The following is a 15,854-nucleotide window of genomic DNA, read 5'->3' as shown; positions in this document are numbered from 1 at the left end:
ATCATGATTCCTCATTCTCTCAAGTGTCTCACATCCCAAAAGCAAAGGAATTTTTAACTTGAAATTTTACGTAGCAGCTTATGAATGATGCATTTTGCAATAGAGTTCCTGATTACTTAATGAGTTTTAATGACTGAAAACATAGATTCAGGATGTCTCAGAGGTTATTGGGCTAATGCATTAAATTGGATAAGCCTAAGTAGACATTAGCACTATTATTCTTAATCTTTTCCATTAAATAAAATACTTACTTCACTTCAAACTGTTAATCCAATTAAGTCAAAATAGCTAAACTGTCTTTGTAGAAAACAACATAATATTAAAAGATGAATTTCAGCAAACTAAAGTAAGAGCATCGTTCTCGTCTTCATCTGAGTCCCCAGAAGAGAACAGCAAGTCTAGAATGTTCCAAAACAAGGTTTTGGCAGTTGCTTTTTCAGAAACAGGCCTCCTAGACCCCTAACCAACTTGGGTTTACCTTTTGCACTAATCATTTTTCATGAGAATTGAAGACGTGATCGCAAATTAAGCTAAATCCTGTATGATCTATTAGGTCCTAGGTAACCGGTCTGATCAAATAACAGTACGCTAGAGCAGTGGCCACCTGCACTCGGCTGCTGTTTTTTTTTTCTAACTAAATGGATAGTCCCACTCCATTGGAGAACTTTCTGAGTTTCAAAATTATTTAGGGTGATACGTAGTCTTTAACTCACTTACCCAACGTGAGGGACTTGTGTGTGGAGCAGAAGATGATAGCCACTGTGTCCGCTGGTGTGAAACCCGAGTTATTCCTAAGGGGACAAGGAGGGCATTTTTACAATACTTGTAAGAAAACCAAATGTGCGCATCTTTATGTTAGCATCGCTCGGATCAACCCTGGTGACAGAGGCTACTGTGGACCAAAGTACACGGTTCTGATTTCTTTTTAGACTCTATGTTCCCGTACTCAGTTACAAAGGCTTACAGAATCATGAGCCAAAATTAGAAATAATAATAACAATAACTTTCCCTCCTATTATTGGGTGGTAGCAGCACACATCTTTAATCCCAGCACTCGAGAGGCAGAGACAGGCAGATCTCTGTGAGTTTAAGGCCAGCCTGGTGAGTTCCAGAACAGGTTTCAAAGCTACAGAGAAACCCCACCTTGAAAAACCAACCAAATAGCTAGCTAGCTAAAAATATTGCCTCCTATCTTAGAAACCCTTCCCCAATTTCTATAGACGGTACAGTGTGTCTACTATTCTGTGCCCTAAACTCTGATAACAGTTAGCTCATGAAGAAATATTCCAGAAGTATATATGGATATATACTGTAATGAAGTGAGCTTAACACCACAGCCTGTGTCCACAGGGTTTTAAAGGTTTCTAATGGGTATAAAAAAAGCTGTTGACTATCAGTGGCACATGGCAGCCTCATCAGGCCCAGCCTCTCCTTGATGAAATTGAGTTATCCTTTGCCCACAGATCCCAGATTATAGATAGGGCAGGGCTCGATGAACCCTGGAAGCCATTGATTTAGGCCAAAGTAGGCCTGAGGCAATGAACTCTCAATGGCCTGGAGCAGGACTGAGGCAACAAATTCCACAGGAGTAGAACCGCACCAGCTACATTGGCCAGAGTGGGTCTGAGGAAGCAAGTTCCACAGGAGCGAGAGCAGGAGCCGGGAGCGAATCCAATCCCAGGACACTGGTAGACCGGGATTGAGTCAGCTACCTGGTCTAGAGACAACAAACTCCACTGGAACAGATGCTGAAAAAGCTTTCGACAAAATACAACATCCCTTCATGATAAAGGTCTTGGAGAGAGCAGGGATACAAGGAACATACCTTAAGGCAATATACAGCAAGTCAATAGCCAACATCAAACTAAATGGAGAGAAACTCCCAGCGATTCCACTGAAATCAGGAACAAGACAAGGTGTTCCACTCTCTACATATCTATTCAATATAGTTCTGGAGGTCCTAGCTAGAGCAATAAGACACCAAAAGGAGATCAAGGGGATACAAATTGGAAAAGAAGTCAAACTCTTACTATTTGCTGATGATATGATAGTTTACATAAGTGATCCCAAAAATGCTACCAAGGAACTTCTACGACTCATATACACTTTCAGTAAGGTATCAGGATATAAGATTAACTAGAAAAAAATCAGTAGCCTTCCTGCACACAGGTGATAAAAGGGCTGGGAAAGAAATCAGATAAATAATACCCTTCACAACAGCCACAAATAGCATAAAATATCTTGGAGTAACTCTAACCAAACAAGTGGAAGACTTGTATGACTTAAATCTTTGAAGAAAGAAATTGAAGAAGACACCAGAAAGTGGAAAGATCTCCCATACTCTTGGGTAGGCAGAATTAACATTATAAAAACGGCAATCTTACCCAAAGCAATCTACAGATTCAATGTAATACCCATCAAAATCCCATCGAAATTCTTCACAGACCTCGAAAGAATGGTATTCAACTTCATATGGAAAAGCAAAAGACCCAGAATAGCCAAAACAATCCTGTATAATAAAAGAACTTCTGGAGGCATCACAATCCCTGACTTCAAACTCTACTACAAAGCTACAGTACTGAAAACAGCCTCGTATTGGCAAAATAAATAAATAAATAAATAAATAACAACAACAACAAAAAACCAGACAGGAGGCCCAATAAAACGGAATAGAAGACCCGGATATTAATCCACATACTTTAAAACACCTGATTTTTGACAAAGAAGCAAAAAATATCAAATGGAAAAAAAGAAAGCACACTTAACAAATGGTGCTGGCATAACTGGATATCAACATGTAGAAGAATGAAAATAGACCCATATCTATCACCATGCACAAAACTCAAGTCCAAATGGATCAAAGACCTCAACATAAAGCCAGCCACACTGAATCTGATAGAAGAGAAAGTGGAAAGTACACTTGAATGCATTGGCACAGAAGACCACTTCCTAAATATAACTTCAGCAGCCCTGTCACCTGGCGGGGTGGGCTATGACAAAGGAGCACACTGAACCCCCTAGGGGATAGAGATGGGAAACCCGCATCCTGAGGCAGGCAAAGAGCAGACTCTTCAGGCTTCTTCAGGAAGACTGGCTTGTGAGCAGGGGTGTGAACTTGAAGACAAAGCAAGAGGGAACACTAGAGTCGTGATGAAATTTGTTCCTCAGAAGCAATCAGACGAGCAGACCAGTCTGAGACCGAAGATGGAGAGGATGAGCTAAGTGGGAAGCTCGAAGAGCCAGTGGAAGGGCAGGAAATGGCCATATGGAATGTGACTGACCAGAAAGTCCACAGCTCCTCCCCAAGCAGTGCGCCTGCCAGAGCTGGAAAGTGCAGGCTTTGGGGACAAGCATGCTTGATTTTAAACCCCCAGGATAATCTTATTTTCCTCTGTGAGGGTAAATGCAAATGTTTAAGAATTTACACAATGCAAGCGCTTATGACATATTAGTAACATTCTTATTATCATAACTATTACTTTTAGAGAGGAAACATTAGGGGATATGAGGAGCTCTGAGTATTCTGGATTGAGAGGCACCAAATCACGAATGGGGACAGAATGGAAGAGACAGCCATTGGGGTTGGGGAGTCAAAGAGTTGATTTATTTAAAGTCGCAAAGGACTATGGAAGAGAGGGATGTAGGGGAAGAGAGAAGGAAGAGGAGGATGGGAGAGAGGAGGGGAAGGGAAGAAGGGAGAGGGAAAAAGGGGAAGAGAGCAATATGAAGAAACTCATAAGTCTAGGTCTTCCAACAGTCCCAAGAGGATCACACAAAAGGAGCAAATGGAGTTTTTTTGTTTTTTTTTTTTTTTTTTTTTTTTTTTGAGCTGGAAGCAAAGCAGAAAAACAAGGTGGTGGAAAAGTACAGAAAATGGTGAGGGAGAGCATTAATACAGGAGTGACCACGTCATGGAAGGTATTCCCCTCGCGTTAGACAGACAAGGGAATGTGGCAGACTGGAGAGGCTTCCCTTTGGAGGGGTGTGTAGCTGTGGGGATGTTCCAGTCGCGTGCAAAGGCCTCTCTTCTCTGTCTTTCACTGTAGAGTGTTTCCCGAGACTGCCTGGGATCTGCTCTTGCTCAGATCACGGCACATTTCCTCGGGTCCACGAGGCTCTGGTTGATACAGTGTGGCTCAAGAGGACATGTGGGGTGGGGTTGCGCTTGTTCTGCTCAGGGGAGGAGACTGCAGCAAGAGTGGGCTGTGTGGATGGACCGGAGCACTGCTGTGGTCCAGACCACAAACTCCATTAGCAGGAAGGAGGACAGGGCCTTAGGATGGAATACCAAGTGCCAAGTGTTTGTTTGAAATCCATCCGCCCTCTCGGGCCAGCTCGCTTCGAGCTATCCTGTGACAGGCTCTAGGGTGTGGATTTTAAGACAAGCACCCACAGGCCCGTGCCCAGATGGGTTTCTACTCATGAGCGTGACCACAGCACTGAGTGTCGCTGAACACCTTTCTAAGCATGTTGCATCCAGGGTGTCTTCTTAGGATTGTCATCGAAGGAGGTGGCATTCCTGCCCTGCTTCTTCTGAAGAGGGACCAGAAGCCCAACACACCCAAAGTCACAAAGTAGGAAGTAACCTGCCCACATTCTGGCGTCATGTTTTCTCAGAAAGAAGCCACTAAAAGCAAGTTAGAAAAACCACTTCAAAATCTAACGGATGGGAGCAGGGAGTTGCCCGGGTCAGCAGCCCGCCCTTGTCTACACTCTGTGGAGGGCGGCATCAAGATGCAGTAGCAGGACACATTGAAGGACAGTGTCCTGTGGGGGCCCGGAGTCATCCCCAGTGGCGAGCATCTGTGTGCCGACTGAAACAAGCCTTTTCATTTTCTAGCCCCACCTATCCCTTTTAATATTGGTCTTCTTTGTACCCTGCTTTTGTCATTCTTTTGATCACTTTGCCTCCCCCAGGTGCTTATTTCCTCTGCTTCCCAACTGGTTTCTCAAGAATTCTCCCTAGCCAAGCTTTCAATCAGCGGTTCCCTCGTAATATTTATTGTGTCTTCCTCTGTGCCCACAGAGGAAGGCATGCCAGGTTTCTCTAGCAGAAGCACAGAAAGTGGGGCAGAAAAGGTCCTCAGAGAGCAAGCGCTCTGTCAACTGTGCTGCCGGAGCCGCGGGAGGCACCTCTGTTAGCCTTTGCCTGCCTTTTAGAAACAAAGAACTCATTGTCGTCAGTTACCCCGAACTCTGGGGTGTAGGCGCTCACCTCCAAATGTCCCCCTTCTCCCTTCAGCCCAGCCTCCTCCTCTGGGGACGCTGGTGAGAGGCTGGCAGTGTGAACACAGAAAGGCTTCCTTCTTTTCCTTTCTTAACGAGTCAGTCACTCTAGTGACTACCCACTCGGCAGCCTACCTAAGTGACTTTCATACATTTTAAACATTGCTTTCTTTTTCTAAAGCTTTCAACATCAAAACAAACAAAACTGGGACAGTCTTCCAAAGAGGCAGAAGCAGCGTAGACCAGTCACTGTATGTGTCTGACCTGCAGCTGATAAATCAAGTCCCATTTCCTAACACCTGTGACAGAAAAGGGGCCTGGGCTGCGTCACAGTGAGCTGACACCCTGCCCACCAGCACGGGTTTCCCAGATACCAGAAGCTATCCTGATGGCACAAATGTCCGAGTACGTCTATGCTTATGAGGACTTAGTCTGCACTGGGTCTTTTACTGTGGGTTTTAGAACTATTTAGCTCTCTCAGACTTTTTATGTCTCTATTTTTTTTTTTTCATAAGGAAAAGCAACATAAATAAAAGCCTATTGGACAGGGTTGAAGCCCAAGTGCACTGGTGTCTGGTACTGGGATTTTGGACTCATTTTGGAGTGCAGAATAATCACTTATAAATCAGTTTTAAGTTCTCTCTAGTATGGTAACATTCCAGATTAAGAACCCTAAAAATGCTAATTAGAAAAGCAGAGGGTGGAAGGAAGCTCTATTTTCTAAGCTGGTTCTCTCTTGGCTTTATGGCAAATTCCCATCATTAGCGTAGCACTGCATGTCACGGGAGCAGGCAATGGGTTTGAACATTGGCAGGTTTCTTGTCCAGATTTTTTCTAGATTTTCTGAGCTGGTAGGGAATAAATGAACATGGGGGAAGAAAAGCAAGAGGGGGAAAGAGATGGGGGCAGGCAGATTTAATCAATTAAAAGTAGAAAAGAAGCAAAAGTAGAGAAAGAGAACAGACCCCAGTGGAGTCAGTAGACCTAGTTTAAAGCCTGTCACAAATGTTTTGTGTGTGTCTGTGTGGACTTGAAGGAGTCAGTTAAGCATTCTTTAAAAATGCTCTGAGTGAAATAAGTATTGTCAATTATAAGATTTATTTTTATTACTTTAAATTATTTGCATGTGTGTGTTTGTATGTGGGCATGTGCACACTGAGTGCAGTGCTCCAGGAGGCCAGATGGGGGCATCAAATCCCCTGAAACAGGCAGCTGTGGGCCACCTAAGGTGGGTGCTGGGAACTGAACTCCAATCCTCTAAAGAGTAGTCGCTGAAACATCTCCCCAGTCCCAGTTTATGAATTTTGAAAAGTAATTAAAATATATTTTAGAGCAAGATGAATGGGCAGGCATTCTGCAAATATTACATTTAAATAGATTTTAATTTTAGGTGTAGTACCTGGAAGGATTGTGTGAGTTTTAGGTAAGTTCCTAAATGAACCTCTAAGTATGGGTCCTACTCTGAAAAACAGCAATGAAATGCAATAATATCATCAAATTGCTGTCAGTTTACATGAAGCACCATAGGCATACTCCCTCAAACAGGCTGGCATGGGACAGGCAGACCCTTAGAAACCATGAAATTTCTCAGTAAGAAAACAGCATGAAAGCCATCTCCTAAATTTTCCTCCACTGAAAACTGCAGTTTTTAACAGACTGTTCTTGGGCTATAGGACCATTCCCCTGGAGCAGGTGCACATGCTATGGTTTGCCAGAGAATGTCTATGTCTGAGAGTGGGTCAGGGAAACGTTCAAGAACACAGTAGAGAAGCAGGATTTCAAGACCAGGTCCTACTGAAAGATCATTCTATTGCACAGCAGTAACTGTGGGCTTTACTGAATTAGTCACAACGCCCTCCTCCCAGCACTCCTGTAAGCCCCGGAGCGAACCCCGTCCTCTATGTTTCCTAATGATCGGTTTTAATTGTAGATGTGACACAATTCATGAGGGCTAGCTAGAGTAGGCTGACCTGTGGGTATGTCTGGCGGGTAGGTGAGGAGGGAAGATCTGCGTGCTGTGAGTGGCAGGAAGCTCCGGATTGTAGAGAGTGGAGAAGCGCCCTGAGCACTAGCAAGCATGCACTAGTGCACTGCTCTGCGCTCTGCTCTGAGCTGCATTTCCCTGCAGCGTGGACCGTCACCTGGAGCTGTGACCACAGAGACCCTTTCCCGCCTGTACTGCTTCTGTCAGGGTTGTATTAGGGTGATGGGAATGGAACGAGGGCTGTTTTCAAGGGGATGCTCCGTCTGTCAAGATGACTGCCTCGGAGAACTACCTCTGCCACAAGGAACGGCAAACATATCTATTTCTTGGTGACTTACATGCTCTAAGCTTTATTCTTACTTCGTAAGTCATGACCTTCGAATTATAGCAATCAGTTCATTTTTCTTGACTCCGAACAATCAGCTAAACCAAGTGCTCTAAGAGCCAAGAACCTCGAGTGAGGGCCTAAGCTACCCACCCACTCACAAACCGGACAGAGCATCAAGCTCCATGTGAGCCCATGCCCTCTTCTTGTGGGAACTCTGAGCCAGTGCCCCGCTCCCAGAACTAGCTCTAATCTGAGTCTTGCTCCGACATCACCCACCATAGCCTATTTATGTACACGTGCCATCATTTGTGTATCATTGCTACTTCTCCCATAAAGCTGTTCTTTATCACCATGTCTCCCGTGAAGTCAGCTCCACCACTCTTTGGCAGTGTTTTCTTCTATCTGATCACGGGTTGGCTGAACGGACTCCTTCAACGTCACATATTTGATCTGTAAAAACTCATGCAGGACTAGCACCATCTCTTATTTGAGACATGCATTCTCATGTCTTTCTCATTCCCCAGGCTTAAGTAATATGAATTATGCCGGCAGAAGAAATGGCATTTAATGCAAGCCTTCAAGAACAGGAAAGATGAGCTGGGCATGGTGGTGTACTAGGGAAACTGAGAGGGGAAAAGTGCTTGAGTTTAAAGCCAGCAAGGGGGAGTGTCAGGCCAGCCCGGGCTATATCCTTTGTACACACACACACACACACACACACACACACACACACGGAGGGGAGAAGAGAGAGAGAGAGAGAGAGAGAGAGAGAGAGAGAGAGAGAGAGAGAGAGAGAAGGAAAGATGGTCTAGGCATGGAGACCAAGCTGCACACGGGGACAGCCGCAGCAACCTAACAGAAATGAAAAAGGATGAGGAGGTTCTAGGAAACAGCAAAGATTTTACCTCAACCTACAGCTTAGGCAGCCTGAAAGCACATGGTCTCTCACAACTGCAAAACAGACTTACAAAATGAACGTCATTTTGCAGGTCCTGGCTAAGCTTTGGGGATACTGGAACAAGACTATGGCTCCAAGACACTGGAAGCTAAAAGAAATATTTAAGAAAAGTTGAGGCTAGAAGTGGAGCTATCATAGCACTGAGAGCCTCAAAGAGGGAAGTGGATTTGGGAGTAAAAAATGTAAGACAGAAGCAGGTGATTCTCTACCAAGTAATGATGCTAAGGGCCTCAGTTTGAGTAACTCTGGAAATGGAGGTTCCATCAAATATGATAAAATAGATGTGTGTGATGGTATCCTCTGTGACTTTGAGGCCACCCTCGTCTGTACAATGAGTTCCAGGCCAGCCAGGGCTGCTTTGTGAGGCCCCATATCAACAAACGAATAATCAATAATACAGGCTCGGGGAAGCTCTTGGGAGAGAGGGGGAAGACTGTGAGAGCTGAAGAGAGCCATGCAGGCTGGCTATTTGGTCATGAAATGGCCATTGCGCTCATAAATTCTCTGAAGCTATGGTTGCCTGAATGATATTAAGCCAGCAGAGGTTCCAACATGCCACCAAACAGTTCTAACTGGATTCAGTGGGTTCCACAAACCTAAAAGGAGAGGACATGAAAGGGAGGGGGAACGTGTTAGGGAGGCCTGTTGGAGGGCAGGAGGAAAAGGACGTGGCAAGCTACATTGTTTATATGGATGAAAATGGTATTGTGGTGGTTTGTATTGGTATGTCTCCCATGGATAGTGTGTTTGCACATTTTGTCCATAGGGAGTGACACTATTAGGAAGTGTGGCCTTGTTGGAGGAAGTGTGTCACTGTGGGGGTGGGTTTTGTGGTCTCATATATGCTCAAGCCACACCCAGTGTGGCAGATCACTTCCTGTAGATTAAGATGCAGAACTCTCAGTTCCTTCTCCAGCACGTCTGCCTGCATGCCACCATGTCCTGCCATGATGATGACAGAACCTCTGAACTGTAAGCCTCCACCCCCAATTAAATGTTTTCCTTTATAAGTGTTGCCATGATTATGGTGACTCTACAGAGCAATAGAAACCCTAACTAAGACAGGTGATCTATTTAAACATAAGGGAGGAAGAAGTTTCAGAAAAAAAGACTATTTCCATTTTAAATATCAGGAGTCCTTACGTCTTGTTTAGATAGTCAGGGACAAGATCTAACAGGTAAGGTAAATAATAGCGCTGGGACATAGGGGGAAAGTGTTTCAGCAGGAAATGTCATCAGGAAGCTTCCAGCTAGGCCAGGAGGATGGACAGGGCTGTGCAAGCAGACACGGCTCTAACACAGACCCTTTAGTGATGTCTACAGTTCCCAAGTGGCAGGACTGAGAGAAAATGGTGAGCCAGACAGGAGGGAACACAGGACAGCATTGAAATAAAGTAGCCAAACACGGAGGCTAACAGGACGTACCAAACCACTTACCGCGTTGAAAAGATGAAGGTCAAAAGCATGAAACTCAGTTGAACGGAGACTACTGAGGAAAAAACAAGACAAGACAGTGGACTGAGTGGGAATTGGCACCATAAGAGTCTCCTGTAGCCTGCTGAGCTCAGCCTAAAACTTGTTTAAAATTCAAAACAACTAAACCAATATACACTGCTAAGCTGGCAGAAGCATAAAAGATTGGACTTAAGCTGTTCTCCTCGGACACAGCTGATGACGTCAGAACTCAGGAAGATCCAGAACACCCTTTGAGGTGGATTTAATGATCTCATTTGTTCAACTTAAAAGAACTGGTTTATACTAAGAGCTGAACAGCACAGATGTACACATAATGTATTCCTTGAAACAACTATTCTTGATGTTAAAAAGATTATTCGCTATTTTAATACTAATAAAAGTCATGCCTGAAATTACAGGACAACTAGAATACGAAGTTTCTCTTTAAACTTTAGTAGTTACTAACATTTAAAGTATTCTGCTCCTTAAAAGTAAAGAGCCATTTCTTTATATAAACTTTATTATATTAGAAACTAAGATGGAAGCTTTTACACATTATCCAATGCAGTTGAATTATTATCAATGCACAATAACATCCTATGCCACAAATCTTTCTGAAGTCACTGTAAGAGATCAGATTGAGTTTAACTTAAGTTGGTGACTTACTGAACTGTGGCACATCGGGTGCAGAACGTGGCACATGTTATGGCTTCTCTTATCTAACACAAATTACTGTGGATCAGAAAATGGTGCACGGAACATAAAAGTAAAGCAGATTAAGAACGCAAATGTAGGGCTGATGTCTTTCTAAAGAGCATATATATAAGATCAAGTCAGCGAGTAAATAAAATAATAGCCAAGGGGATGGAACTGCTTCACAATACTGCAGAGGAGGCCAGGGGACGGCAGGACCTGCTGAATTCTGACTTACTGATGAAGAGTATGAGGACGAGGCTGAATTTATCCAGGTCGATATGCGGGTTGGAGAAGGTGTCGCAGAAGGTGGTGTAGATGATCATGAGGAGTACACTGCTGCTGACGGCGCCGAACGGGGGCTTCTTTCTTTCGAGCCAGTCCTTGATGAATCTGCGGACGATCTGAAACACAGACATCAACAGGTCGCCTCTTCTCTGAGAGGCAGGAAGTGGAATTGGGCATCACAAAGTGATTCTGACAGCGCAGACAGAATGGGAAGAGAATGATCTGCATGGCGGCCACAGTGGGCTTCAAAGCTTCTCCGCCTTGCCACTCTTCTTCTGGGGAATTTGGTTTTTGTGGTGCAACTTCCACTGGGTGTCCATAATGAGAGTGGATTTTCAACTCCATTCAAACCCATCCTTAATCATGCCAAATGCTCTTTGCTAGCTGTCACTGAGACAGGCCCATTAAGCCTCCCCCAAGTTTATCTCCTCTGCTAATCTTAATGGATGTGTGTAATTATCACAGTCCCCTTTGCCTCAACAGACAATTCCAAGTGCGACTTTGGGAATCTTAAAAATCTGACATCTTCAAGAATTTCAAGACAGTAGATAATCGAAAGTGATCCATGAAACGTATTAATATTTAAAACACTAGCAATGCACCAGAAGTTTTTAATTAAATTATAACTCATGCTTGAAAAGCAAAAGTGCATGTGTTGTGGGAGTTTAAATAATTCACATATGAATATCTAGAGTTTTCTGTGAATCCAAAGACAAATGCCATTTGTACGCTTTTAGAATTCTAAAATTAATACTTAAAAATGAATAAACCTATCCTAACTTTTCCACAAAAGAACTGGTGAAATAAAAGTTATAATGCAGCATCTTCTTATTTTAAGACAAACTCAGATATTTAAGATCAGGACAGTCTAAACACTGGTGGTTCTGTTGGCTTGGGCATGCAGGAAAGTGGGCCACTCAGCTTCAAGTGTCTTTTCACCTTTAAAGGAAGTGGTGCAAATTCCACCATCCAGATGAGAGTGGAGGAATTTTAAGTTTTGATTCATTCCTTTTCCTGAATAAATGAATGTGAAATTTCACAACAGATTGAGTTACCAGAGATGCACTAGCAGTTATGAGGTGAGGGAACCACTGTCAACAAGAAGGCTAAGTTTGCAACGGAGCACAGCCTTATTATGAGTATTGGAAACAAAACAGGACAGTCATCTCTCCAAGCCACGCTTGTGTTTCCTGCAGTTTTGAGCACCTGTGGGCAAGTTCACCCTGAATATGGCAAGTAAAAACTCAAGAACTAAGAAACTCACAAACTGTGAATACATTTTTATTGTAGTTTGTTATTACAATTAAATTTATAGTGGTTGTAGTTAATCTTTTACTAGGCCTAACTTGTAAATTAAACTTCATCATATGTCTGTGTGTCTGCATTTACGTGTGCAGAATAAAGTCTACAGTGGGTTCGGTTCTATGCACGGCTTCAGGCTTCCACCAGCGGCTGATCAGGATAACACAGGACCCTGCATTCTCTCGACTGCACCTTTTGGTGAATGATTGCTGAATCTGCTTCTCTCAGCTCAAGCAATGAGTAAGCTGACTGTAAACAGGTAAGAGTCTTAAAAGAAGGCCGGTCACTTGGTAACAGGCACAGGAACACAACGTTGAAGCTTGTGTGTTGTGGGAATGAAGGGGAAAGAGTATTATAGACTGATCAGCAATGGTTGGGACTTCTTTAGAAGTGGATCTTAAAGTAATAACTGGCTCACTGAAGTACTGATGGGGAAGGAGAACCCTCAAACTTTTTCTTTATTGGTGTTCATTTATTTTCTTAGTGTTGAAAATATACTGTGTAGAGATAAGAACAGGTCTGTTGCCAGTGTTATTGACTATTGTATAGGAGATGAATTCTGCAGAGCAGTCTGTGCAGTATCATGCGCCACCGGTGAGATGGCTTTTGTACAAACTTGACACTAGGGCACGTCATTTAGTCATTTCATAACATACTATACATTAAGTATGGTCTTCCAAATTTTAATAGTCCAACTGCTTTAAAAATAAATGGAAATAAATGACATCTGTGACAAGTTACTCTGACTTCAATATAGAATAGTTGAAAACATACCCGCTCTGCAGTAGACTAGAATGCATGATCCCAACTCTCAAAGTAAATGTGCCCACCTCGCTCACCACCACATCCCCCCACCTGACAAAATAAACAAATAAAAATAAATGGGGCAGAGCGCGAGAGCCAAAGCCACCTTAGAGCCAAGGCATATCTTTAATCATCAATCAACATTATGAGCAGTGATTTGATTTAGTTAACCTAATAGTTTCTCAAAACTTCATTACAAGGCACTTGGTCTTGTGGTAGCATAGGTTGCTTTCACTATGGCAAGAAACAAAGGGTCCTAATTCAGAATCCTAGGCCAAACAAGTCCACAGGTCAACGCCCCATACTTAATCTTGATGAAAACAGCTACAGTCAGAACTAAATGAACCCCCAGGGCAGGGACAACCCTGAGGGGAACAGATCGCCCTTGAGCATTTCTAGAGTCATTGTGTCATCTGGCCTTGTTCTCCATCTTTCTTTCCAGCTCCAAGGAGCCTTTCCATCTTGCTTCAGATGCCATTCCCAGAGCTACTGCTTTTGCACTGTGTAGTCAGAGAGGTGATCTGAGGAAGGAATTGCTGATGGCCTCACAGATGAGGCCACGAGTTCCAGGAAGACCCATCCCTCAGTTCATAGTCATACTCCGTTTCTTACGACTTTGTGCCTGCCAGGCAGTGGTGGCGCACGCCTTTAACCCCAGCACTCAGGAGGCAGAGGCAGGTGGATCTCTGTTTGAGGAGTTTGAGGTCAGCCTGGTCAACAGAACAAGTTCCAGGACAGCTAGGGCTGTTACACAGAGAAACCCTGTCTCAAAGCAAAACCAAAGAATTTGTGTCATCTAAAAGTTCTCCAGACTGGGGCCTTATGGGCAGTTTTAGACACCCTACAGGAACCAAACCTTTGCTAGAGAGATCACCATATCCTGAGACTGTCCCATGAGAGAATCCTCAGGAACAGAGACAATGGAGATGCAGTGGGAAGAGGCATTCAGGTGAGGTGGCCAGGTATATCTGTTTAGAACTTATACTAAATTCATTTGTTCCCAGTGTTCAGAGAAACTTGGGCATTAAAAATTAAGCAACAAATCCTCATTAGCTTATTTGCTTTTCCCAGTAGGGAAGGGGTACGTGTGAGTCTCCCACAGGAAAGCTTTCATTTTATTGTTTCATCTTTAATACTTTAATTTTTGTTATTTTAAATTAAAAAGCTGGCAAGGCTATGGGAAAATTAAACTTGACTGCATTTCCAATAAGCTCTGTTTCATATCAACTGCAACATGACTTCACACTGGAACCCAGTAAAAGTGACATATCTTAGTGAAAAATGCTGATAGACCAAGATGACTCTGAAGTGGGCAATATTCATCATTTTGGTTTTCTTAATCTTTTTGGTCAATGAATTTTTCTGCTTTTTCTTTCTTTTCTGTCTTTACATTTATAAATTGAGTTTGGAGTGAGGATACATGATGGGTAATTCTTCATGTTAAGCCTGAGTTTTAAAATTTATTTCTCTTCAAGGTGGTTTCGGGTTCTTCAGTGTTCACCTTCTATCGCAGTGAATTAATATATTTCCGTAAAGAGGTTTGTCTCTTTAACATCCTGTTGAAGGGATATTGCAAGACAGGTTTATGTTTATAATATGTTTCTCTTAAAATGTTTTATTAAATATTGATTAGTTTAAAGTAATATTAGCATACTTTGAAAAAAGTATAAATAAATAATAAACTGGAATAATCAACATCCATTAGCGATAACCCATCTAAAAGTGGTTACAAGCATCAGTTTGGGAAAATTCCTTCGTCCATTCTCAGAACAACGTGTAGACATCTTGCTGGGGACACAGTTGTCAACAGAGGCACAGAGTGCCTAGACAACCTGCATAAACTATAAAAAGCTAGTCACGCGGTGAGCAGGGATGTGCTCTCTAATTGTGAGAGAACTCTGCAGGGTATCGGGTACACAGAAGAACCAGGTTATGCATAACCTTGAATCCTGGCTCCACCCTTGACTTCCTGTGGCTGCTCTGTGACAGGGTTATGGCGTAGTTAAGAGTGATGAACTGAAGATGCTTTAGAAACGGCCCGTGTGTGGTGAGTGATCTCACAATTCTGGCTCTGGGCTGGTGAAGTGTCTGTGTCTGTTCACAGCATAGCCCATCCCGCAGGACAATGTACCAGCACAACACAACTGTATGAAGCTAAAGAAAGACCCAATTCAGCATCGTATATACAGACTAGCAGAGCGTTAGTAACACTAACTGCAGCTTATACTAAAGCCCATATATCAGGAATGGCCAACTTGAAACTGTGAAGTAAATCCTGAGTGGAAAGATGAGAAAATGCCTTTAATTGTTAATTCAGAGAGAGAAGGTGGGCTGTCGTGTGCTACTCTGAAATCTAACCAGGTGAAAGAAAAGAATAAAAGGGGATAGTGTAATGGATTAATAAAAATGCTGTAGGATCCCCAGATCCCTGGATTCCCAGCAGCTGCAGTGGCAGAAATGCTGCAGGTCCCCAACTGGTAGCAGCAGGCCATGTGGCAGCAGGCAGCAGGTCCGAGAGCAGCCAGTCCTAGACAGGGAAGGTGCAGTTCTCTGAGTGGCTGCAACAGGCCACTAGGAGAGACAGACAGATGGGCATGCCACAAGACCATGCCGCAGGTCTCTGAAGGCAGCTGGTCCCAGGCAGGGAGACATGTGGCAAGCGAGAGAAAGAGACATAGATAGGCATGCAATGCAGAGTGAGGTTGGATGTTTATTTAGTGGGTTATGGAAGGGAAGAGGGAGGAGAAAGAAAGAAGAGCAGAGAGAGAGAGAGAGAGAGAGAGAGAGAGAGAGAGAGAGAGAGAGAGAGAGAGAGA

At 43.5% G+C, this 15,854-nt stretch overlaps 1 protein-coding gene across 7 annotated transcripts in view; it reads right to left on the bottom strand.

Annotated features, from left to right (window-relative positions):
• The window catches only part of Slc10a7 (solute carrier family 10 member 7), a 229,063-nt gene that overhangs the window by 24,263 nt on the left and 188,946 nt on the right, over positions 1-15,854 (bottom strand). For 2 of the 7 annotated variants that reach the window (XM_050161532.1, XM_050161528.1), the window contains 3 exons: positions 10,883-11,081; positions 9,934-9,985; positions 718-791 (listed from right to left, as the gene is read on the bottom strand). In XM_050161532.1, the coding sequence (XP_050017489.1) occupies positions 718-791; positions 9,934-9,985; positions 10,883-11,081 (325 nt within the window). Of the gene's footprint in view, positions 1-717; positions 792-9,933; positions 9,986-10,882; positions 11,082-11,107; positions 14,595-15,854 lie in introns of those variants that run through there. The other 5 variants (XM_050161533.1, XM_050161531.1, XM_050161529.1 and 2 more) reach the window with 4 other exon arrangements.

This window comes from Alexandromys fortis, unplaced genomic scaffold (assembly GCF_014885135.2).
Source record: "Alexandromys fortis isolate MF-2015 unplaced genomic scaffold, M_Fortis_MF-2015_v1.1 scaffold_127, whole genome shotgun sequence".
NCBI classification, from domain to species: domain Eukaryota; kingdom Metazoa; phylum Chordata; class Mammalia; order Rodentia; family Cricetidae; genus Alexandromys; species Alexandromys fortis.
The sequence above is the reverse complement of the archived record's forward strand: the minus strand, read 5'-3'. Positions and strand labels throughout refer to the sequence as shown.